The sequence below is a fragment of the Pan paniscus genome, chromosome 18 (assembly GCF_029289425.2).
Source record: "Pan paniscus chromosome 18, NHGRI_mPanPan1-v2.0_pri, whole genome shotgun sequence".
In the NCBI taxonomy this organism is placed as follows: Eukaryota; Metazoa; Chordata; class Mammalia; order Primates; family Hominidae; genus Pan; species Pan paniscus.
In genome coordinates this window covers 24,488,994-24,514,463 of record NC_073267.2, presented here as the reverse complement: position 1 = coordinate 24,514,463, position 25,470 = coordinate 24,488,994, and the positions used below count along the sequence as shown (strand labels likewise).

Sequence of the window (25,470 nt, the reverse complement as noted above, 5' to 3'; positions counted from 1 at the left end):
TCAGAGTCAGATGTGGACTCTGTCCTCGACATGAGGCTGAATCGTTGTAGAACTTTAGGCAAGTCTCTTGGCTTCTCTTCTTACAGTGAAACGGAGGTTAGACATTATGATCTCCTGGTTCTCTTCTACACTAAAACTTAGAGAAACTCTGGAGTTAGAGTCATAGAGTTCTGCATCAGAGTACAGGTGTCCCTCAGTGTCCATGGGATTGGTTGTAGGAACCCTTGCACTAGGATACCAAAATCCACAGTGCTTTAATCCCTTTTATAACATGGCACAGTATTTACATAGAACCTAAGCATATCATCCTGTATACTTTATTTATTTTTACTTTTTATTTTATGGATGCATAATAGTTGTACTTCCAATATACTTTAAATCATCTCCAGATAACTTACAATATTTAATACAGTGTAAATGTTATGTAAATAGTTGTTATGCTATATTGTTTAGGGAATAATGACAAGAAAAAATAGACTCTGTTCAGTATACATTCAGTCATCCTTTTTTTTTCTTCTGAATATTTTTGATCTGCAGTTGGTTGAATCCACAGATGTAGCACCCACAGATATGGAGGGGTGACTGTATATTGTTATATAATTACAGAGGGTACTGTGCTTCCAGGATTCTCTCATTAAAGGCAAATAAAGTGGGCTCTGCGAGATGTTTCTCAGACCACTGCCAGTCCTGATGGTCTGGAGAAGTTCATAGAATTGGGAGATCAATTAGTATCGAATTTCCAGTTACCCAACTGTTTACATTTTTCCTATTTTTAGATTGTGTTAACAGAAATGTACTATGATGGGTTCCATCGTTCCTTTTGTGATACAGACGACCTGGAAACAGTCCATGAAAGCGACTGCATTTTTGCCTTTGAGACTCCTGAAATATTTAGGCCTGAAGGAATTCTCAGTCAAAGAGGTAAGGGAGCTCCTGTTTCCATAATGCCACCTGGGTTTGCAGGTTTAACTATAGTCTACCCTTTTAGTTGTCTATTATATAATGATATACATTTTTTTTAAATTGTGGTAAAATACACATAATTTTTTAATGATGGTATAATGGTAAAAATCTTATAGTAATATTTTCCTAGAAGAAGGCAGCTCTTACTGTTTTAGGCAAAGATATATCCATAGTTTAGTTGGGAAAACCTCTTACTGAGATTTAGGACTGACTGTGACCTCCTTTAAGTAGCCTTTTTGGCATCTTATCATGACATTCAGGAAGATATACTATGCCATAGGTTTGTTTTTTTTTTGTTTTTTTTTAAATTTTGCTATCAGCTCTTAAGATTCTAACATTTTTGCTGTAGAATGTTTTCTTGGTACCTGCTTTTAAGAAATTTGCATGTAACTCTTCATTGATAGGCAGCAAAATGAAGTAAAGCCCTGGACAGTATTTTTCCTTTTACTGTGGTTTGGGCTGTGATTTGGAACTTAGCTTGTCTCCCCACTGTGCCTGGAGTTACAGGGTTATTCTGATTTTAAGAGTTACCAAGCAACTCAGACTTTGCTCCTTGCCACAGCATTCTTCAGCGTTCCTCTTAGGGCTCCTCTTCTTTTGCTCTACCCCAGTGGTTATTAATGCATCAGTATTACCTGGGAACTGGTTAGAAATGCAAATTCTTGGTCCCTACTCCACACCGAGTAAAGGAGAAACTCTGGTAAACAAGCCCTTTAGGTAGGTGATCGTGATGCAAGCTAAGTGAGAACTGCCGCTCTTACCAGGATTTTCCACGCCTTGATTTTTTTAACTGAATTCCCCCACTAGCCTCCACTTTTCTTTTGATTCCAGTTCCATTCCTTGACTTCCACCTCCCTACTGGAATTTCTACTTAGAAATCCTACAGGCATCTTACCCTTAGCATTTCTTTCTTAGATTGGTTGCTTCTGCATTTTTTCTAGAAATAATGGCACTACTATCCTCCTCTTCACTCAAACTGGATCCAAGCTTGATAACTTCTCCTTCAAAATTCTCATAGAGCTGTTGACACACACTGCATTTTTCCCCTTTATTCTACTGCCACTGACGTAGTTCAGGCCAGTCCCAACTGAGCTTTTCCAGTAAGTTTTTATCTTTACCACTGAACTTTCTCCTGTCTAGTTATTTCTCCACAGACTTATTCTAATACACAGTTCTGATCATGTTACATGCTATTGATTCACCAGTGGTTCCCCTTTTCTAAGATCAAATCTAAACACCTTGAAAGGAGCATAACCCCCTCCTCCCCTGCCATGATTTGGTCCTTGCCTTTCTTTCCAGTCTCTCTACTCCATTTTCTCTCCTTCCTCGGGTCTTCTCTTTCAGGTTACTCTGTTTCTCAGACATGCCATGTGCTTTTCCATGTTCCCTACCATTTGCTGTGCTGAGGATTCACTTCTCCAGCTTCTATTCTCGTTAGCTCCTGCTTTGTTTTCCCAGGGTACCTTCCAGTCTCCCCATCCTGCCAAGCTCTAAGCACTCACTATTCGACTTTCTCTCTCTTTTTCTTTTTGAGACAGAGTCTTGCTTTGTCGCTCAGGCTGGAGTGCAGTGGCACGATCTTGGCTCACTGCAACCTTAGCCTCCCGAGTAGCTGGGATCACAGGCGCATGCCACCACACCTGGCTAATTTTTATATTTTTAGTAGAGGTAGGGTTTCACCATGTTGGCCAGGCTGGTCTCGAACTCCTGACCTCAAGTGATCCACCTGCCTCAGCCTCCCAAAGTGCTGGGATTACAGGCATGAGCCACCACACCTGGCCCACTATTCTGCTTTCTGTTTCTACAGATTTCCCTAGTCTAGACTTCTATATAAATGGAATAATAAAATACATGGTATTTTGTGACTGGCTTTACTTAGTGTGATGTTTTCAACATTCATTCATGTTGTAGCATATATCATACTTAATTCCTTTTTATGGCCAAATAATATTTTATTGTTTGAATAGGTCACATTTTGTTTATTCATTGTTAATGAACATTTGGGTTGTTTCCACCTTCTCGCTAATATGAATAATGCTCCTGTGAACATTCCACACAAGTTTTTGTGTGGACTTATGTTTTCGTTTCTCTTCATGCCTGGGAATAGAACTGCTGGGTTGTGTGGTAACTTTATGTTTAGTCATTTGGGGGAACTTACAGACTTTTCCAAAGCGGCTGCACCGTGTTACATTTTTATCAGCAGTGTTTGAGGGTTCCAGTTTCTCTACGTCCTCGCCAACACTTGATTATTATCTGACTCTTTAATTTTAGCTATTGTAGTGGGTATGAAGTGGTATCTCATTATGGTTTTGATTTGTGTTTGTGACTGACATGATGTTGAGCATCTTTTCTTGTGCTTGTTGGCCATTTGTATATCATATTTGGAAAAATGTCCATTCAAATATTTTACCCATCTTAAAATTGCATTGTTTGCTTTTTGTTGTTGAGTTTTAGGAATTTTCACATATGCTGAATACTAGACCCTTATCAGATATATGATTTGCAAATATTTTCTCCCATTCTGTGGGTGGTCTTTTAACTACCTGATAATGTCCTTTGAAACACAAAAGTTCTTAGTTTTGTTGAAGTCCAGTTTATCTATTTTTTTTTTGTTGCTTGTGCTTTTGTTGTCAAATCTGACACTTTATCAAATCCAAAGTCATAAAGATTTACCCCATAATTTCTTTTAAGAGTTTTATAGTTTTAGCTCTTATATTATAGTTTTTTGAACTATTTTGAGTTAATTTTTTATGTGCATGTGCATGTGTCTTTTTAGTAGCATGATATATAATCCTTTGGGTATATACCCAGTAATGGGATTGCTGGGTCAAATGGTAATTCTAGTTCTAGATCCTTGAGGAATTGCAACACTGTCTTCCACAATGGTTGAACTAATTTACACTCCCACCAAGTGTAAAAGCATTCCTATTTCTCCACATCCTCTCCAGCATCTGTTGTTTCCTGACTTTTTAATGATTGCCATTCTAATTGGTGTGCGATGGTATCTCATTGTGGTTTTGATTTGCATTTCTCTGATGACCAGTGATGATGAGCATTTTTTCATGTGTTTTTTGGCTGCATAAATGTCTTCTTTTGAGAAGTGTCTGTTCATACCCTTTGCCCACTTTTTGATGGGGTTGTTTTTTTCTTGTAAATTTGTTTGAGTTCTTTGTAGATTCTGGATATTAGCCCTTTGTCAGATGGATAGATTGCAAAAATTTTCTCCCATTCTGTAGGTTGCCTGTTCACTCTGATGGTAGTTTCTTTTGCTGTGCAGAAGCTCTTTAGTTTAATTAGATCCCATTTATCTATTTTGGCTTTTGTTGCCTTTGCTTTTGGTGTTTTAGTCATGAAGCCCTTGCTCATGCCTATGTCCCTAAAGATACTGCCTAGGTTTTCTTCTAGGGTTTTTATGGTTCTAGGTCTAAGATTTTAGTCTTTAATCCACTTTGGATTAATTTTTGTATAAGGTGTAAGGAAGAGATCCAGTTTCAGCTTTCTACATATGGCTAGCCAGTTTTCCCAGCACCATTTATTAAACAGGGAATCCTTTCCCCATTTCTTGTTTTTGTCAGGTTTGTCAAAGATCAGATGGTTGTAGATGTGTGGTGTTACTTCTGAGGCCTCTGTTCTGTTCCATTGGTCTATATCTCTGTGTTGGTACCAGTACCGTGCTGTTTCGGTTACTGTAGCCTTGTAGTATAGTTTGAAGTTAGGTAGCGTGATGCCTCCAGCTTTGTTCTTTTTGCTTAGGATTGTCTTGGTGATGCGGGCTCTTTTTTGGTTCCATATGAACTTTAAAGTAGTTTTTTCCAGTTCTGTGAAGAAAGTCATTGGTAGCTTGATGGGGATGGCATTGAATCTGTAAATTACCCTGGGCAGTATGGCCATTTTCACAATATTGATTCTTCCTGTCCATGAGCATGGAATGTTCTTCCATTTGTTTGTGTCCTCTTTTATTTAATTGAGCAGTGGTTTGTAGTTCTCCTTGAAGAGGTCCTTCGCATCCCTTGTAAGTTGGATTCCTAGGTATTTTATTCTGTTTGAAGCAATTGTGAATGGGAGTTCACTCATGATTTGGCTCTCTGTTTGTCTGTTATTGGTGTATAGGAATGCTCGTGATTTTTGCACATTGATTTTGTATCCTGAGACTTTGCTGAAGTTGCTTATCAGTTTAAGGAGATTTTGGGCTGAGACGATGGGGTTTTCTAGATATACAATCATGTCATCTGCAAACAGGGACAATTTGACTTCCTCTTTTCCTAATTGAATACCCTTTATTTCTTTCTCTTGCCTGATTGCCCTGGCCAGAACTTCCAACACTGTGTTGAATAGGAGTGGTGAGAGAGGGCATCCTTGTCTTGTGCCAGTTTTCAAAGGGAATGCTTCCAGTTTTTGCCCATTCAGTATGATATTGGCTGTGAGTTTGTCATAAATAGCTCTTATTATTTTGATACATGTTCCATCAATGCCTAGTTTATTGAGTTTTTAGCATGAAGGGCTGTTGAATTTTGTTGAAGGCCTTTTCTGCATCTATTGAGATAATCATATGGTTTTTGTCATTGGTTCTGTTTATGTGATGGATTACATTTATTGATTTGCATATGTTGAACCAGCCTTGCATCCCAGGGATGAAGCCAACTTGATCATAGTGGATAAGCTTTTTGATGTGCTGCTGGATTTGGTTTGCCAGTATTTTATTGAGGATTTTTGCATCGATGTTCATCAGACATATTGGTCTAAAATTCTTTTATTTGTTGTGTCTCTGCCAGGCTTTGGTATCAGGATGATGCTGGCCTCATAAAATGAGTTAGGGAGGATTCCCTCTTTTTCTATTGATTGGAATAGTTTCAGAAGGAATGGTACCAGCTCCTATAATTCGACTGTGAATCCGTCTGGTCCTGGACTCTTTGGTTGGTAGGCTATTAATTATTGCCTCAATTAATTATTGCCTCAATTTCAGAGCCTGTTATTGGTCTATTCAGAGATTCAACTTCTGCCTGGTTTAGTCTTGGGAGGGTGTATGTGTTCAGGAATTTATCCATTTCTTCTAGATTTTCTAGTTTATTTGTGTAGAGGTGTTTATAGTATTCTCTGATGGTAGTTTGTATTTCTGTGGGATCAGTGGTGATATCCCCTTTATCATTTTTATTGCGTCTATTTGATTCTTCTCTCTTTTTTTCTTTATTAGTCTTGCTAGCGGTCTATCAATTTTGTTGATCTTTTCAAAAAACCAGCTCCTAGATTCATTTATTTTTTTGAAGGGTTTTTTGTGTCTCTGTCTCTTTCAGTTCTCCTCAGATCTTAGTTATTTCTTGCCTTCTGCTAGCTTTTGAATGTGTTGGCTCTTGCTTCTCTAGTTCTTTTAATTGTGATGTTAGGGTGTTGATTTTAAATCTTTCCTGCTTTCTCCTGTGGGCATTTGGTGCTATAAATTTCCTTCTACACACTGCTTTAAATGTGTCCCAGAGATTCTGGTACATTGTCTTTGTTCTCATTGGTTTCAAAGAACATCTTTATTTCTGCTTTCATTTTGTTATTTACCCAGTAGTCATTCAGGAGCAGGTTCTTCAGTTTCCATGTAGTTGTACAGTTTTGAGTGAGTTTCTTAATCCTGAGTTCTAATTTGATTGCACTGTGGTCTGAGAGACAAGTTTGTTGTGGTTTCTGTTCTTTTACAGTTGCTGAGGAGTGCTTTACTTCCATTTATGTGGTCAATTTTAGAATAAGTGCGATGTGGTGCTGAGAAGAATGTATATTCTGTTGATTTGGGGTGGAGAGTTCTGTAGATGTCTGTTAGGTCTGCTTGGTGCAGAGCTGAGTTCAAGTCCTGGATATCCTTGTTAACCTTTTGTCTTGTTGATCTGTCTAATGTCGACAGTGGGATGTTGAAGTCTCCCATTATTGTGTGGGAGTCTAAGTCTCTTTGTAGGTCTCTAAGGACTTGCTTTATGAATCTGGGTGCTCCTGTATTGGGTGCATATGTATTTAGGATAGTTAGCTCTTCTTGTTGAATTTGATCCCTATACCATTATGTAATGGCCTTCTTTTTCTCTTTTGATCTTTGTTGGTTTAAATTCTGTTTTATGAGAGACTAGGATTGCAACCCCTGCTTTTTTTTTGCTTTTCATTTGCTTGGTAGATCTTCCTCCATCCTTTTATTTGGAGCCTACTTGTGTCTCTGCACATGAGATGGGTCTCCTGAATACAGCACACTGATGGGTCTTGACTCTATCCAGTTTGCCAGTCTGTCTTTTAATTGGGGCATTTAGCCCATTTACATTTAAGGTTAATATTGTTATGTGTGAATTTGATCCTGTTATTATGATGTTATTTGGTTATTCTGCCCGTTAATTGATGCAGTTTCTTCCTAGCATTGATGGTCTTTACAATTTGGCATGTTTTTGCAGTGGCTGGTACCGGTTGTTCCTTTCCATGTTTAGTGCTTCCTTCAGGAGCTCTTGTAAGGCAGGCCTGGTGGTGACAAAATCTCTCAGCATTTGCTTGTCTGTAAAGGATTTTATTTCTCCTTCACTTATGAAGCTTAGTTTGGCTGGATATAAATTTTGGGTTGAAAATTCTTTTCTTTAAGAATATTGAATATTGGCCCCATTCTCTTCTGGCTTGTAGGGTTTCTTCCGAGAGATCTGCTGTTAGTCTGATGGGCTTCCCTTTGTGGGTAACCTGACCTTTCACTCTGGCTGCCCTTAACATTTTTTCCTTCATTTCAACCTTGGTGAATCTGACAATTATGTGTCTTGGGGTTTTTCTTCTCGAGGAGTATCTTTGTGGTGTTCTCTATATTTCCTGAATTTGAATGTTGGCCTGCCTTGCTAGGTTGGGGAAGTTCTCCTGGATAATATCCTTGAAGAGTGTTTTCCAGCTTGGTTCCATTCTTCCCATCACTTTCAGGTACAGCAATCAAACATAGATTTGGTCTTTTCACGTAGCCCCATATTTCTTGGAAGCTTTGTTCATTTCTTTTTACTCTTTTTTCTCTAACCTTGTGTTCTTGCTTTATTTCATTAATTTGAGCTTCAGTCACTGATACCCTTTCTTCCACTTGATCGAATTGGCTATTGAAGCTTGTGCGTGCATCACAAAGTCGTCATGCCATGGTTTGCAGCTCCATCAGGTCATTTAAACTCTTCTCTTCACTGTTTATTCTAGTTAGCCATTCGTCTAACCTTTTTTTCAAGGTTTTTAGCTTCCTTGCGATGGGTTTGAACATGCTCCTTTAGCTCAGAGAACCAACCTTCTGAAGCCTACTTCTGTCAACTCATCAAAGTCATTCTCCATCCAGCTTTGTTCCATTGCTGGCAAGGAACTGCGATCCTTTGGAGGAGAAGAGGTGCTCTGGTTTTTAGAATTTTCAGCCTTTCTGCTCTGGTTTCTCCCCATCTTTGTGATTTTATCTACCTTTGATCTTTGATGTTGGTGACCTACAGATGGGGTTTTGGTATAGATGTCCTTTTTGTTGATGTTGGTGCTATTCCTTTTCTGTTTGTTAGTTTTCCTTCTAACGATCAGGTCCCTCAGGTACAGGTCTGTTGGAGTTTGCTGGAGGTCCACTCCAGACCCTGTTTGCCTGGGTATCACCAGTGGAGGCTGCAGAACAGCAAATACTGCTGCCTGATCCTTCCTCTGGAAGCTTCGTCCCAGACAGGCACCCGCCTGTATGAGGTGTCTGTCAGTTCCTAGTGGGAGGTGTCTCCCAGTTAGGCTACATGGGAGTCAGGGACCCACTTGAGGAGGCAGTCTGTCCATTCTCAGAGCTCAAATGCCATGCTGGGAGAACCACTGCTCTCTTCAAAGCTGTCAGACAAGGACCTTTAAGTCTGCAGAAGCTGTCTGCTGCCTTTTGTTCAGCTATGCCCTGCCCACAGAGGTGGAGTCTATAGAGGCAGCAGGCCTTGCTGAGCTGTGAGGGGCTCTGCCCAGTTTGAGCTTCCTGGCCACTTTGTTTACCTACTCAAGCCTCAGCAATGGTGGATGCCCCTCCCCCAGCCAGGCTGCCGCCTCGCAGTTTGTTCTCAGACTGCTGCACTAGCAGTGAGCAAGACTCCGTGGGCATGGGACCCACCGAGCCAGGCACGGGAGAGAATCTCCTTGTCTGCCGGTTGCTGAGACCTTGGGAAAAGCACAGTATTTGGGCAGAAGTGTCCTGTTTTTCCAGGTACAGTCTGTCACAGCTTCCCTTGGCTAGGAAAGGGAAATCCCCCAACCCCTTGAGCTTCCCAGGTGAGGTGACAACCCACTCTGCTTCAGCTCACCCTCCGTAGGCAGTACCCACTGTCCAACCGTCCCAATGAGATGAACCAGGTACCTCAGTTGGAAACGCAGAAATCACCCGTCTTCTGCGTCGATCATGCTGGGAGCTGCAGACCAGAGCTGTTCCTGTTTGGCCATCTTGGAACGGATCCACTTCATTCCTTTTTAATGGCCGAACATTATTCCATACATACATATGCATGTACCACATTTTGTTTATCCATGAATCTATTGATGGGCATTTGTTTTTTTCCTACCTTTTGTCTATTATGAATAGTCCTACTATGAGCATTTGTGTACAAGTATTTGTTTGAATACCTGTTTTCAGTTCTTTTGGGTATATACCTAGGAATGGAATTGATGGATCATATCATAATTCTATGGTTGTCTTCTTGGGAATTGCCAAACTGTTTTCCACAGGAGCTGGATCATTTTACATTTCCACCAGCAGTAGATGAGAGTTCTAATTTCTCCACATCTTTGCCAACATTTATTTTTCATCTTTTTTATTTTAGCCATCCTGGGGAATGTGAAGTGTTAACTTCATTGAGGTTTTGACTTGCATTTCTCTAATAGTAAATGATGATGAACATCTTGCCATGTGCTTGTTTGGCCATTTATATATTCTCTTTGGAGAAATGTCTATCCAAGCCTTTTTCCCATTTTAAATTGCATTATCTTTTTGTTGAGTTGTTTTTGTTGAGTTGTAAGAATTCTTTGTAAGGATGTATTAATACTAGACCCTTATGGGATATATGACTTGCAAGTATTTTATTCCATTCTCTGGGTTTTTTCTCTTTCTTGATAGTGTTCTTTGACGTACAAAAGTTCTTCATTTTGATGAAGTCTGTTTTTTCTTTTGTTGCTCATAATTTTGTTGTCATATCTAAGAATCCGTCACCACATCCAAGGTCATAAAGATTTACTCTTGTGTTTTCTTCTGAGTTTTGTAGTTTTAGCTCTTACATTTAGGTTGTTGATACATTTTAAGTTAATCTTTATAAATTGTATGAGGTAGGGACCAAACTCCATTCTGGGACAAGTAAATATTTACTTGTCCCAGCACCATTTGATGAAGAGATTGTACTGTCCTCATTGAATGGTCTTGGTGCTCTTGTTGAAAGTCCTTATTTTAATTCCTCTTTTACTTTACCCTCTACTTCCAGAGGCCTCTGGTGCCTCCAGTTTCTGATTCTTTCGGTGATCCTGTATATTGGGTTGGCCAGCTTTCTCCAATGCCAGCTTACAATTCAGTTTTCTCTGGTCTACTCATATTTACAATATTTTCTAGATAGTCTATTATTTCACTTATTCTTCTTTGACCCAGGTGCTTGTTTGTCTTTCTTTTCCAGTTGTTACATTTCCCTGTATGTGTTTTTGTTTGGATTGTTTCTAATTTTATTGAATTACAGTAAAAAATACCTAAATTATCTTGTCCAGAGAGCCTTTCCTCACTCCCTTTACCTGCAGGCTGGCTGGCGAACTCCTGCTCTTCTGGGCAGTTAACTTCTGTTAATCTCTCACACCAGCGTGTTATGTGGAAATGATTTGTTTTCTTCTCTGTCCTTCCCACCACACTGTGAAGTTCTCTGGAGCTGGGGCCACATTTTGCTTTATCTTGCTATACCCAGCAGTGCAGTATAGTTCTTAATATGCAGCAAGAGCCCAGGTAATGTTTGTTCAGCTGAAAGTTTCTCAAAATCCTGTTCCCACCCCAGTTGCTTAGGGTTAACACTAAGCTTCTATTTATAAATGAATTTGGTGAATCCAAAGGTTATTGTATTCTAGCCAGAGACTGCCTTATTGAGTCTGCGTTAGCCTCTATCCTAAGGCCTTAACAGATGTTTTGTTCAATACATAATGAGGCTACTGCTTTCCCCACATTACTAGTGAGGAAGCTGAGACTTGGAGATGAAGTAACCACTCCCAGCTCACACAGCTGGCAGTAAATGGGTCCACAGTTTGAACACAGAGCTTGATTTCTGTGCAGTTGACAATGTGGCATCCCCTTATCTCGTCAGGAGTCCACATCTATTCTAGGAGAACAGATCTTCCCACCCTTACCTCTGCCAAGAACCTGGGAAACGAGTTTATTGTCTCAACTTCAGATATCTATTATTTTTATTTTCTCATACCAGAGTTTAAAATGGTTAGGAAGTAAGATCTACTCCTGTTCCTTTTGTGATTTCTTTATGGTGTTTAAGCTTAAAAAGTTTTCTTCCCTCTAGTGGCTTGACAAAGATTCAGCTTTTTTCTTATTTCTAGTTTGTATGTGTTGTTTTTTTAAACTCTATCTGGAATTTATATTGGCATTAACTATGTACTTTGTCATTTTAAATTGTTATAATGTTGAGGTATCTTAATAGGTTCAGTGAGTCTTAGATTGCTGAGTATTGAGGTTATTGCCAGCATTCTGCTATAAATACTTTTGTGTAGGCCATTTGTATTTTATTCTCTTTCTGGTGGTATTATTATTTATGGTGGTGGCAGGAGGGGTTTCTTCTATTTTCCAGCTGGGATGTCATTTCCCTAGGCTGTACTTCCAAAGGATTAAAGGAATGAACAGGTAGTCAGGCATTTATTGGGGTTGTGCTGGGTGCTGAGTTGCTGGGTACTTTGATTGACAGGGAGCTCTGCTTTGGGGCATTTGGGAGGATCAGTACTGTGCCTGTCAAATATATATTTTTGTTAACTGTAATGTGGATTGATCCAGTCTAGTAGACTGTATTCCAAGTTGGAAGATTCTCCTGATGGCTCTGAGTCTAGTAGGTGTAGTGTGTAATTTACCTTTTATTTCTTATAAGTCTGGCTCTTTAATCAGGGAGAAGAAACTGCTATTGAATATTGAAGAACATTCCACATCTTTATTTTTTAAAAATTTGTTTGATTACTGGTTGCATGACCTCACTAAATTTTCTTGGTGAATCATCTCAGCACACATGCCCTTCTAAAACTGTATCTAACATTCACTGAAGTGCAGTTTTAATTTTCAGTTTTTAAGATAGGTAAGGCTAGTTTAAAGGAAATAATAATGGATGCTAAAGAAATTCTCTAACGGCTAGATGAGTAATCTAAGTAGGATGTTTCTTTTTTTGATTGCAGTTTAATTTACATAATGACATTAAAAAAAATTTTCTCTGTTGGGTAAATTTCTTCATAACGAGTGAATAAAAATAATTTTGAAGAGATAAAATGAGTTGTTTTTATTCTGTTTCAGGAATTCATTTAAACAACAACCTAAACCACTTGAAATTTGGCTTGGATTATCATAGACTGTCTTCTCCTACACAAACAGCAGCAAAGCAAGGGAAAATGGATTTGCCCACATCAAGAGCAGGCAGCGACAAGATTGTCCTGTTGGTGTGTAACCGAGCCTGCACTGGGCAACAAGGGAAAAGGTGAGAACCAGATTATTTTCCAGTAAGTACCTAGACTGTAACAGTTCAGTATTTTCAAACATGTTAAAAAGCATGGGCAAAAAGTTCTTACTTTTAGTAGTTAATTTTTGATTCTGATATTTAGAAAGAATACATGTACAAGTTGACCTGATTTGGGGGGTTGGTCGGGGGAGAGTAAAATTAGGAATCTGGGGTTTTTTGTTGTTGTTGTTGTTGTTTGTTTGTTTGTTTGTTTTTTGATATGGAGTCTCGCTGTGTTGCCCAGGCTGGAGTGTAGTTGTGCGATCTCGGTTCACTGCAACCTCTGCCTCCCAGGTTCAAGCGATTCTCTTGGCTCAGCCTTCTGAGTAGCTGGGATTATAGGCGCCAGCCACCACACCCAGCGGATTTTTTATATTTTTAGTAGACATGAGGTTTCACCATGTTGGTCAGGCTGGTCTCAAACTCCTGACCTCAGACGATCTGCCCGCCTTGGCCTCCCAAAGTGCTGGGATTATAGGCGTGAGCCACTGCATCCGGCCAGGAATCTAGTTTTTAAAGTCCCATTTCATATGTGTATTTTCAGTTCAGGCTCCTCTTGGGGCTCTAGACCCATTTCCAGCTACTTTCCTGACAGCTTTTTTATTTTTATTTTTTTAATTGTTAACATGTCTACTTGGATGGTGCATGTCCCTCAGTCTTCTGTCCCAAATTGAACTTATGTCTTATGTCCCAAGTTGAATTGAAGTATGTCCAAATTTTCTTTCCTTTTAAAACTGGCTCTCCAGTATTTCCCATCTTGGCAAATGGCATCACACATTCATTCAGGTTTGTAAGCCAGACATTTGGGAGTCAGAAATCTCTCTCAAATTTGTCTGATGCCCTCTGTAAGAGTGTATGGGTGTTTTAGACTGTCTTTTAAAGTAACTCTGTCACAGTAGGAATGTAACCTGAGTATTAACAAGAGACAGATATGTTTCAAGGAGAAAGGACTCAGTGTTTCTTAACATTTGTTAGAATAGCCTTTATGTTAGCCTTTGAAAATTTTGCTTTGAAATAAGTTCCCTGCATAGTAAATAACATAAATGTAAAATGTGTTGATATGCATATTTATGCTATTCATTGACAGGTATTTTAGTGTTTACAGTGTGTTGGGCATGGTTCTAAACACTGGGGATTCAGCAGGGAACAAGACAGGCAAGGTCTGTATCCTCATGGAGCTTCCATCCTAGCTAGGACAGACCGACTATGAACAAGCAGACGTCTTTAACTTCAGACAGTCCGTACCACGTCGAAGGCATTAAAACAGACTAGAATGATAGAGTGTGATGGTGGGAGGCTGGCAAGACTACATTAGGAAGGGAGGTCAGGGAAGGCGTCCCTGAAGAGACCGCAGCCAAGCTGAACCCCAGTGTGCTGTGTGAACATGAGGGGAAAGGATCCCATGCAGAGGGAACACCCGGTACATGCACACAAGACTAGGAGGAGCTTGGTGTGTGTCAGGCACAGAAGGAATGAAGTAAAGAACCTGTGGAATTCCCTTCATGATGCTGGTCTCTCAAAGAGTGAAGTCATTATTTTAAAAAAATATGGTTGGGTGATTTACATGTACTTGTAACTCATTTCACCTCACAGTAGTTTTTAGGCAGATTGATTCACTGTTAAGCACCGCTATGAGCGAACAGTTCGATAGTTGTTGGAAACTGGTTTCTTGGTGATCTTAGCACCTCTACTTCCCTCTGGGCCTGAGTCAGAGTTAATCTGTTAGATCATTTGTTCATTCATTCATTCATCTATTTTCTAGACATTGTCTGTTTGTGCTACTAAGATAAATAAATCACAGTGCTTGCTATCAAATAACTCACAGCCTATTGGTGGAGGCAGAAAAATAAGCAGGCATTGTTTATAGCACAGTATACACAGGGAACAAGCCAACAGGGTGCCTCCTGGAAAAGAATACCTCCACTGGGTCTTCACATGAATGAGTAGGAGACAGTCTAGACTCAGAAGGGTGGGGAGGGTATTCCAAGCAGAGGGAGTTCCCTGACAAAAATACATGGATGTGTGAGAGTAGGACACATTCAGGGAATTCAGGTTTGACTGACTGGGCGTGGATGAGAGTTGAGGCTAGGATAGTGGTCCTCAACATTGGCTGCATATTAGAACCACCCAGGGAGGCCCTAAAAACATCTCAGTGCTCAGATCATATTCCAGACTGATTTCATCAGAATCTCTGGGGGCTGGACTTGGGCATCATTATTTTCTAAAGCTCCTCTCGTGATTTTGGTCTTCGGTCTGTGCAGCTGAGGCCAAGAACCACAGTACTGCTTGGACTCTGTGGGACATAGCTCTGGAGCTGACTTTCACTGTCACTTGCTTGCCAGTGCCTCCCGTGTTGTCAGAGACTCAAGAATGTGGCTGCCTGTCTGTGAGACCTTCCAGCCCTATCTTGTCCTCTGGCACCCAACCCCTTATGAGTTCGACCTGTGCTGTTTGCCAGGCTCATGTCCACTCCCACCCCCTGTGCTCTCCATCTTCACTGATCCTGCCCCGTTGCCACCTGCTGTCCTAGCACCGTACTCCCCTAGAAGCCATTTTGGTGTATTGGCTATTAAATTTCATTTAGAAATCCAAGCTGTTCATCTCCTTATGAAGAGTTACCATTAAATTTCCTGTTTCTTTTATTTTGAGAACTGTCCTAAAGCCAATTATATTGTGATTCCGTTTTAAGAGATCAAGAACAAAAGATAACAGTGTTAAAGGAATTACCGTACTTTAAAGGTGATTACATTGTTGATGTGTGTTAGATTTGGACTGCCTTTTGTGCTGCACTTAGAGAAGACAATAGCTTGGGACCTTCTGCAGAAGGAAATCTTGGAGAAGATGAAGTATTTCTTGAGGCCCACGGTTTGCATTCAGGTTTGTAAGCATTTTGATATTCCAGCATAGCATGGGTATATACTCAGTGAAGAAACAAACATTACAATGAAATTTGAGTTTCTTGTGTTTGGATTTCCAGGACTGAGAATTTATCCCTCATTTTATGAAAGAGCTAGCCACTGCAAGGTTTTCCTTGAACTGCTGCATATTCCTTTATAATATTTATCTAATAATGTTCAATACATGATCAGCTTGGAAAGGCTTTAGTAGAATGTCTATCTGTATATTTTAAAAATTATTACTATGTTAAGGTATCCGTGGAAGACCATTAAGCTGATGTTTAGTAAAGGCAATGTGTTACTTGTCTTGCATAACATATTTGATACGTAAATCGCATTTGGGTAAATAATATTTAAAGTGTATTAGAGTGGCTCAACAACCTTATAGAATCTTATAGTGAAGCATTTTGCAGAATAAACAGTTTACTGTAACTCTAATCTGTTTTGGAAACGCCACTGTGAAATAGATGCCCTTGAAGAAAAATTTGGCTTAATTCTCATCTAACATCTGATGCAGGTGTGTCCATTCAGCTTGCGTGTGGTCAGTGTTGTTGGAATAACATATTTGCTGCCCCAGGAGGAGCAGCCCTTGTGCCACCCAACAGTAGAAAGGTAAAAAAAAATTTTTTTTTAAATTACCTTTTAGAATCTCACACATATTCATGTGTGATTTCAAGTGATGTCTTATATAATTTCCACATAAGTGTGCAGGGTTCTTTAGGCTTATTTCGAAATTAAGTACTTATTTTACTTTTGATTTGTGCTTGGGTGTATGTTTGATGATCTTTCTTGAAATAAGAAAAGCCCTGGAGGACTTGGGTTAGGAAAGCAAATTAACCTATGTCCTAGGACTGTAGATAAATTACACTTTCATATTCACCAGGAATGAAGTTTTGTAAAGTAACGTTCTAATCAGGCCACATTCTTCCTTAAAACCCTTATATGGCAACTTGTGGCCTAAAAAATAAAGCCCGTGTTCCACAATGTAAGAAGTTCTTCACGGTTTGAATTCCGCTTACTTTTGTCAGGCTTTGCTCTTCCTCTCCCCACTATCCCAAACTTTCAGCAGCATTAAAGTACAGATGATTGTTTGAACAGGCGATACTATTTTATATGCGTGCTTTGCATGTGTGGTTTCCTCTGTCCGTAATTCCTTTCCTTTAAGCCCTTTTTTATACTCTTCCTCCTCCCACCCCCGGCAACCTGCCCCATAGAATTAGTCACTCTACTCTGCTACCTCTGTGCTAAATCTGTTATAATACTCTATTGTATTAATAAAATAATATACATATATACACACTATGTGTCTGAATATATAATATACATATGAAAACTCACATTTTTTATAATAAAAATTATAATGATTTTTTCAACAAATATTGTAGTGCCTATATTTCAGGATTCTAAAAAAGCATACAACATGGTCCTGCTTGAAAGCTCACTGTTTGGGTTTAGAGATGAGAGTTAGTAGACAACAATCCAAAATATTGCATAACATAAACAAGATGAGATAGGTAATATTAACTGAGTTCTGGGTTTCTCAGGAGATGGCAAGGAGCCAGTGAACTTGGGACGGGGGTAGCTTTGGAGGAAGGAGGAAGAAGGGTGCAGTCTAGAGCAGGCATGGCATGTTGGTGGAGAGGTGGAAAGGTGCAAGGGGTGACTTTGTTCCCAGGGGACTACCATTGTCTGTTTGGGTGGGTGAAAAATTGGGCAAGAAGTTGGGAAGGTCATAATGACTATCTGAGAGTGATCATCAACCTTATAACATGACACTAAATTTCTTCCAACCTCTTTATTATTAATACTGTATTGGGCTTTTTAATTTAAGGGTTTTTCAGTTTAGTTGAAATGTAGTTATTAAATCAGTGGTTATAGTGGTCTTGCTGAAAACTTTTTTCTGATGGGGAACTACGATGAAGATTTTCATTAATCACCCGAAATTATGATTTCGGGTAGGACATAATCACATTAAGTAAAATCATTTGTTTAGAAAATAATATGTGGCTTCCCTCTCCACTTCCCTGGTTCTATAGGGCATTAAAATCTTGTGGACCAGGTGGCACCGCTCATGTGAAATTAGTAGTCGAGTGGGACAAGGAGACAAGAGATTTGTGAGTATTTTTAAAGTTAGTATTTATAGAAACATTGTTTTAATTATCATTTTTATAGCACACCTTTGATATGTTAAATGAGCTGAAACACAAATCTCTCTTCTCTTTAGCTAAGTATCCAGGTGTGTCGTTAACCCTTTATTTAAGCAGTTTATTATTCCTTTCCTATACATTCTCTCTTCCCAATCCCAGAACCTTAGAACATTTGTTCACTGCTGAAAGAGAAGCTGTATACTCGTTAGCTACTATATAGGTTCAGTTTACTTTGATTTTTATTACAGGCCCGTTAATTCTAGAAAGCAATGTCAGATGTATGTTCTTAGATGTAAAGGACAGGAATATGTGGTTTAACCAGTACAGTTCATGGCCAAACCCGGAAAAATCAAGTTAGTTCTGGAAATAACTTTGTATACAGATAACTTTTCAAGAACATTTTGGAATATAGAAAAGTTGGGTCACTACTTTTGTTTTCTTACACATTGATTTTTTTTTTCCTTTGGTTATGGGTTTGTAGTCACTTCATGAAGCCATAATTGTATTTTTCCTTCTGTTTTGCAAGACATTCCCTGATAGATGCTTTCCCCCCTAATTGCAGCTTGTTTGTAAATACCGAGGATGAGTATATTCCTGATGCAGAAAGTGTTCGTCTGCAAAGGGAGCGTCATCATCAGCCTCAAACCTGCACTTTATCCCAGTGTTTCCAACTGTACACCAAAGAGGAGCGGGTAAGAGACTGGGCAGCATTTCTTGGTTGCTCAGGGCAGTGGGGAGTGGGGCATGACAAGGTGTTAGTGGAGAAACAAATCACGCCCCAGAAGTCGCCGCAGGATTTTGCATATATGTAAGTCTGCACATGTAATGAGCATCTTAATGCTCTTGCTTTTAGGACTTTAACAAGAAGTTGTAAGTTTCTAGAAAACCGTGATTAATTGAAGTACTCTGGAAATGAACCTTCATAGTTCTTTTTAATGGTTAATGATCAAGTTTTGTTGATTTTCTTTCTCAATTTAGAAGTTTTAAGATCTTTTCCTTAGTAACTTAAACAGTGATTCTTGACTTTTTGGTACTAAGAACATAGGTGCCAGGACCTATTTAAATTTAAATTAATTAAATTTTAAAAATTAATTAAAATTAAGTGAAGTAAATAATTCAGTTCCTTCGTTGCATTAGTCATGTTTCAAGTGCTCAGCAGACACATGGTGGCTAGTGGGTCCCATATTGAACAGTGCAGATATAGACCAGAAAGTAGACAGCAAGGCTTTGCAGGTAGTAGGGACCCAGTAAGTATTTAAATGAATGGATGGACAGAGAGATGGATAAATAAGCCTCTTTGGGTGGGGCCCAGGCCTGTGTGATTTTTATGCACCTTATAAACATTGACCAGAGTACTTGGAGTCATCTAACCTTGCATTGATATCTAGGATCATAATTTTGACTACTAGTTGTAACTCTTCACTCTTAAATAGAGGGAGTCATGCAATTTCAGGATTGAAGGGGACATTAAAACTCTTTTATTCTAGTGGTTGGGTTCTTCTACTTAATTTCAAATAGGTGATTGCTTAGCCTGAGTTTGAGTATCTTTTGTTATGAGGTAGTTTGCCTCCTTAAGACAGAGATAGACCATGTTTTCTCTGGATGGCTCTAATGGTGACTGAAGTTAACCTGAAATATGTCCACTGGTTACTATAGCCAACAGTTGTTCTCTGTCTTAAATTCATTATGACTCAGAAGTCCTAATATTATTTTTGTCTGTTGTTCGAATATTTGAAAATAGCTTTTGTATTTCCAGTGAGTCTTCTCTCCCCCACACTGTTTTTAGCTAGTTTCTTTAATAATAGTTTTTCATAAGACATGGGTTTTTTTTTTCACCCCTTCCCCCGCCCCCCCCAGTTTTGCACTCAATTATGAAATAGTTGGCTTTGGAATTGGTTGACTGTAGGTTCTCTATGACACCTTGCCCTGTTTAGCTTTTTTTTTTTTTTTTTAAATGACTTTGGAGATGTTTGATAATGGCACAAAGATAATGGATGAGCAAATCTACTAGATGGCAGCACTGGTATTCCACAACACATCTCACTGATCTAGAATGGTAGCAGGATACCTTTTAACAGGGGCTCATTCATTCAGTAGGTGTTTTTTGAGTACATACCATGTTAGGTATCGTACTGGTACTGAAGAAGTAGCAGGGGCCAACATAAACATTTTTGCCTTCATGCTGTTTGTAGTCTAGTGGAACAAGTAAATAAAGGAAGCAAAGTTCCTGGAGGAGGAAGCAAAAGCCCTTTGGCAAGACTGTCAAACAGGAATGAAGCCAGTATGGCTGGAGGACAGGAAGTGAGGGACAGAATTGAGACAGTATATGCTCCATGAGAGCAGGTACTCCATCTGTCTTGATCACTAAATAATTCCAGTATCCAGAGCAGTGCATGGCACATAGAAAGTGACATCTGGCCGGGCGCAGTGGCTCACGCTTGTAATCCCAGCACTTTGGGAGGCTGAGGTGGATGGATCGCCTGAGTTCACGAGTTCAAGAGCACCTGGGCAGCATGGCAAAACCCCGTTTCTACCAAAAATACAAAAATTAGCTGGGTGTGGTGATGCGTGCCTGTGGTCCCAGCTACTGAAGAGGCTGAGGTGGGAGAATCACTTGAGCCTGATGGGTGGAGGTTGCAATGAGCCGAGATCACGCCACTGTACTCCAGCCTGGGTGATAGAGTGACACTCTGTTTAAAAAAAAAAAAGGAAAGAAAGTAACATATTTAACATTTATACAGTATTTACCGATTTAGTCGTTCCTCTTTGAGGGATAATCTATTCAACAAACCAGAATCTGTTTAGAGTTTGGGTGCCAGCTCTGGCCACTTTTGATTGTGTTATTCCATTGATGCCCAGCATCTGCAGTTTACAGAGAGATTTTGAGTTGCACCATGCCCTGGCTAAGGCATTAGTCCAGCCGTAACACGGTCTTGCATTAAGTGGCACTTAACGGGAGTCATGCTTCTGTTTTCAGCTTGCCCCCGATGATGCCTGGCGTTGCCCACACTGTAAGCAGCTGCAGCAGGGAAGCATTACGTTAAGCCTCTGGACTCTGCCTGATGTGCTTATTATACATCTAAAGAGATTTCGGCAGGTATGGAAATCCTTTATCCTCAGGAACAAACAAGTTGTGACAAGTTTCTTATGCCCCCTGCTGATGGGCTCTGTGGGGGTTCTTTGGTACACCTGTTTGATCCAGTGAGTCCTGTCTGTGTATGTTATAGACACACTTTTGCCCCTGTGTTTAGGGTAATGTTTTGTTCTTTCCCAAGGCAAAGTTTGATTTTAGTTCAGATTGCAGATATTTTACTTGACTTGTAAATGTCGTGCCTAAATTTTGTTAAGTGTACTCTGGGATTTAAAAAGAACTAAGTAGAGATCCTTTCTGGGGGAGGTAGAATTCTATTTCTACCTAATGTAATATGGGTGTTCTGCTCCTGAGAAGCTGTTGTATGGTTGGGGAGATGAGTCATAAATAAATACAAAGAAAATCTGCTTTGAATTGTATTGCTTTGTGAGTCAGTTTTTCCAAAAAGGCTGTGTATTCCCTGAGGTTAGGATTGTCTAGACAGTCTCATTGTAAGAGGTAAATGGGAAGTAAACATTAGCGGACTCCACAAGGCCTGGCTCTTAGTTTGTATCTGAAAGATGAGCAAGCTTTTACTAGGTGAGGTGGAAGCAGGGATCTCCCACACGGGGGCAGAGAGAGCAGTGTGTGCAAAGCCCGACAGTGGAGAAAGCACAGCCTGCACGAGAGGCTGGGAGCAGGCCAGGTGGGCAGGCAGTCCAGAGGGGTGAGCAGTGGCGGGAGTTGATGGAAGACGTGGGTGGATGCTGGTTGTCCAAGGAACCCTTTGGGGGTGGAGTAGGATTCCGATGAAGGGTTATAAGCAGAGAAGCAACCTTACTAAATCTGTATTTTGAAAATATTATTCTGGATATTGTGTAGATAACAGATTAGAGGCTACAAGAATGAAGATGGGGAGACCTGAAGGAGGCCCTTGCCGTCATCCAGGGTGGGCTGCTAGTAGATGGGATAGGTTGTGGCAGTAGAGAAGGAGAGATGTTCAGGACTGTCTGAGGAGGCGGAGGTATCAGGGGCAACACACAGATGGTCCCCAGGTCTGGGGCTTTCACACAGAGGTTTGAGGTTCAGCTCCTATGGGAGTGAAGAGTGGGCATTTGGCACCCACTGTGTATTCCGTTGGGATCTGCAGGTGGAAAGCTGGCTGAGGGTTTGGATCCCAGCCTGCTGTTTCTCCTTCCCCAGACACAGAGTAATTTCCTGGGCTTTCTGTTTTCTTTTGAAGGCATGTCACCATCTTTCCGGCAATCCAGAGGCAAACCTGCAGTGTCCTCTTTGACTCTTCTTTCTTGTCCCTCTCATCTAGGCATGGCCATGCCTCTTCATCGACTCCTGTGTGTCCCCTCCCCATTCTTGCTGTCAGCGTGCTGGTTCAGACATTTTGTTGCTTTTCAGCTGGTCACTGTTGCAATGATTTTAATTGATTTTTCACCTCCATTACTCCTATTTCTAACATGTTCTGTGCACTGCTTACACAGTTCTTGACCCACAACTCTGGTGACATCACCTTTTCCATAAAAGCCACAGAGGATACACTCCAGATTCTTCAGGCTGGCCTTCCTGACCACCCAGGACCCATCGTCCCTTTCTCTCATGAACATTTTTCTTCCCTTCACAGACCCATACGTAGCTCCTTAGGGTGGACATATCTATGCCTGGTTAATTTTTTAAAGTTCCCATAGACACAGGAAACATTCAGTCATTATCTCTTCAACTGATGGTTGGATTTCAAAGCATTTCCCTATAGGTTTAATGGAAAATACAGATTACCAAAGATTGCCACTGAGTGGATATGTTAAGCTAAGTCAGTGTTGCCTTGTGATGTGCCTGTTGGAGGATGTGGAGGGGAACAGGCACTGCTTATCAAGAGGCTCTTCTGCACCAGGCGCTGTGGTTTGCCCTTCATGGAGCCATCACTTCATTAGTTTTCATGTCTCTTTGACAGAGGTATCAGGAAGAGCCACCTGATACTGTCATTTTTTTTGTAAGTCAGATGCTTTAAAGCCCTTTAACAGATAAGGAAAGGAAGACTCAGAGAAGCTCATTTACCCCCTCTATATGGATCCTTACTGGTTCCACCTTAGCTGATATTAAAACCTGTTCCTCTAGATAGCTAAAACTATCATCTGTTTCCCTGATTTGTATGTCTTGGGAAACATCAGATAGGTAACTCACACCGCTTTATCTGATAGGATCCACATTCCCCTCTAAAGTGATCTGCCATCTGCTTGCAATAAAATATCACCAGAACTTGTTTTTCTTCTTGCAACAGGAAGGAGACAGGCGCATGAAACTTCAGAACATGGTCAAGTTCCCATTGACTGGCCTGGACATGACACCTCATGTGGTTAAGAGGAGCCAGAGCAGCTGGAGTTTGCCATCGCATTGGTCCCCGTGGAGACGGCCCTATGGACTCGGGAGGGACCCTGAGGACTACATCTATGACCTGTATGCTGTGTGCAATCACCATGGCACCATGCAAGGGGGGCACTACACAGGTCTGCAGTGTGAGAGGCTGCGTGTCTGTGCTGGCGAGTCCTTCAGACGGGTTTGCTTGTGGCAGGGTGACTTGACTTTAGAGCCTCATTTTCCCTCCAGCAGGCAGTGTGCCAACTGTGAGGGCAGTTTCCATCCTCTGGATCTCTGCCCAAGAGCAAATAAACGAACATTCTTCCTCCTTTTCCTGAGTGGGGTCGTCCAGTAGGTAGCCGACTGATTGGGGAGTGGTATGTGCAGATGGCATTGTCTGGTCAACTGAGGATTTGCTCTTTGTTTACCTAACCTGCACTCCCCATTTACGGTTTTGCTAGATAGAGTTCCTTGAGTTCTATCTTCTCTCTCATTTTAAATGATTGTGAACTACTTTTTGTTTTTTTAATTAAAGATGAGCTGTTGCTGTGTTGCCCAGGCTGGAGTACAGTAGCTATTCACAGATGTGATTATCACACACTACAGCCTTGAACTTCTGGGCTCAAGCAAGTCTCCTGCCTCATTCTCCAGAGTAGCTGGGATACAAGTGCATGACACTTTTATAGTGTCTTTAAAGTGACTAAGAAGGGTTTTTCTTTTTGTTTTAAGGTTAAATTGACCTTGTCATTTATAAAAGCAACTATGTTCATCATGAAATTTAGAGTCTAGAGGTGGAAAGAATACCATCATCCATGGGCTTATCACTGAGATAACCACTGGTAACATTTTTTTTAATTGCGATAAAATATACATAACAAAATGTACCATTTTAACCATTTTTAAGTGTACAGTTCAGTGACATTAAGTACACTCACATTGTTGTGCAACCATTATCACTATCCATCTCTACAAGTTTTTTAATCTTCCCAGACTTAAACTCTGTACCTAATAAACACTAATTCCCATTTTCTCTCCCTTCAGCCATGACAAGCACCATACTTTCTGTCTCTGTGAATTTGACTACTCTTGGTACCTCTTTTAAATGGAATCATTCAATATTTGTTCTTTTGTGACTGGCTTATTTCATGTAGCATAATGTCTGTAAGGTTCATCCATGTTGTGGCAGGTATCAGAATTTCCTGCCTCTTTAGGGCTGAGTAATGTTCCACTGTGTGTAGGTAATATTTTGGTATGTAGTATATACTTGACGTGTTTTTCTCTTAAGTTTTTGCCATTATTTTCCACTGTTGGGATTATACTGGCATTTTGTTGTTGTTGTTCAAGTGAACATTTATTGAGCCCCTCACATCCTGCTTGCCCTGGGCTCTATCACAGCAGAGATCAATAGGTCCCCAGCCTCTGTCTTCTGAGAGTGTAATCAAGTAGGGGGAGATGTGGGTACAGATATGGTTTAAAAAGGAGTCTCACATCATGGGTTCTGTGGTGGAGGTGTGAGCAGTGGGCAGAGATCAGAGCCAGAGGAGAGAGTGGCCAGAGCGTGCTGGAGGGGGAGGGTCAGCTGTCGGGGAAAGGAGCCTGCTGCCTCACCTCATGGGCTAGAGTGGGGTGGATAGAGAGGTCACAAATTCAGAAGCACAGCAGCACAGTGAGGGGTGAGTGGCGCATGCGCTTCTGCATCCTCATCTTCACGCCTAGTATTGTAACAGAAGTAGCTTGATGTGGACACTTAATTTTTTATAAATACTTTTTTTTTTTTTTTTTTTTGCGACGGAGTCTCGCTCTCTCACCAGGCTGGAGTGTGGTGGCGCGATCTAGGCTCACTGTAACCTCCACCTCCCGGGTTCAAGCAATTCTCCTGCCTCAGCCTCCCGAGTAGCTGGGACTACAGGCACACACCACCACACCCAGCTAATTTTTGTATTTTTAATAGAGACGGGGTTTCACCATGTTGGCCAGGATGGTCTCGATCTCCTGACCTGGTGATCTGCCCTCCTTGGCCTCCCAAAGTGCTGGGATTACAGGCATGAGCCACTGTGCCCGGCCTATAAATACTTTTTAATGACCACAGAATGTTCTGTTGATGGACCTCTAATGTTATCTAACCCTTCCCCATTGCTGAACATCTATATTGTTTCTGGTTTTTAACTTTTCGTGTAACATTGTTGAATATCTTTATGCTCTTTCACTTTTTTTGAATTTTAATTCTGTATTTCCTTGAGATTGAGTCTTGGAAATGGAATCATCGGGCTAAGGGCCTGCATGAGCCTTTTGGGAGCCAGGCAGATTTCAGGGCTTTATTCGTTGATGTGAGGGTT

The 25,470-nt window shown here is 40.6% G+C and overlaps 1 protein-coding gene across 4 annotated transcripts in view; it reads left to right on the top strand.

Moving 5' to 3' along the window:
• Positions 1–25,470, top strand: part of USP31 (ubiquitin specific peptidase 31) — an 88,257-nt gene that overhangs the window by 46,436 nt on the left and 16,351 nt on the right. For all 4 annotated transcript variants that reach the window (XM_034939863.4, XM_034939864.3, XM_063598574.1 and 1 more), the window contains 8 exons: positions 777–921; positions 12,452–12,632; positions 15,419–15,530; positions 16,068–16,162; positions 17,587–17,664; positions 18,260–18,389; positions 20,675–20,794; positions 23,058–23,283. In XM_034939863.4, coding sequence (XP_034795754.2) covers positions 777–921; positions 12,452–12,632; positions 15,419–15,530; positions 16,068–16,162; positions 17,587–17,664; positions 18,260–18,389; positions 20,675–20,794; positions 23,058–23,283 — 1,087 coding nt within the window. The remainder of the gene's footprint in view (positions 1–776; positions 922–12,451; positions 12,633–15,418; positions 15,531–16,067; positions 16,163–17,586; positions 17,665–18,259; positions 18,390–20,674; positions 20,795–23,057; positions 23,284–25,470) is intronic.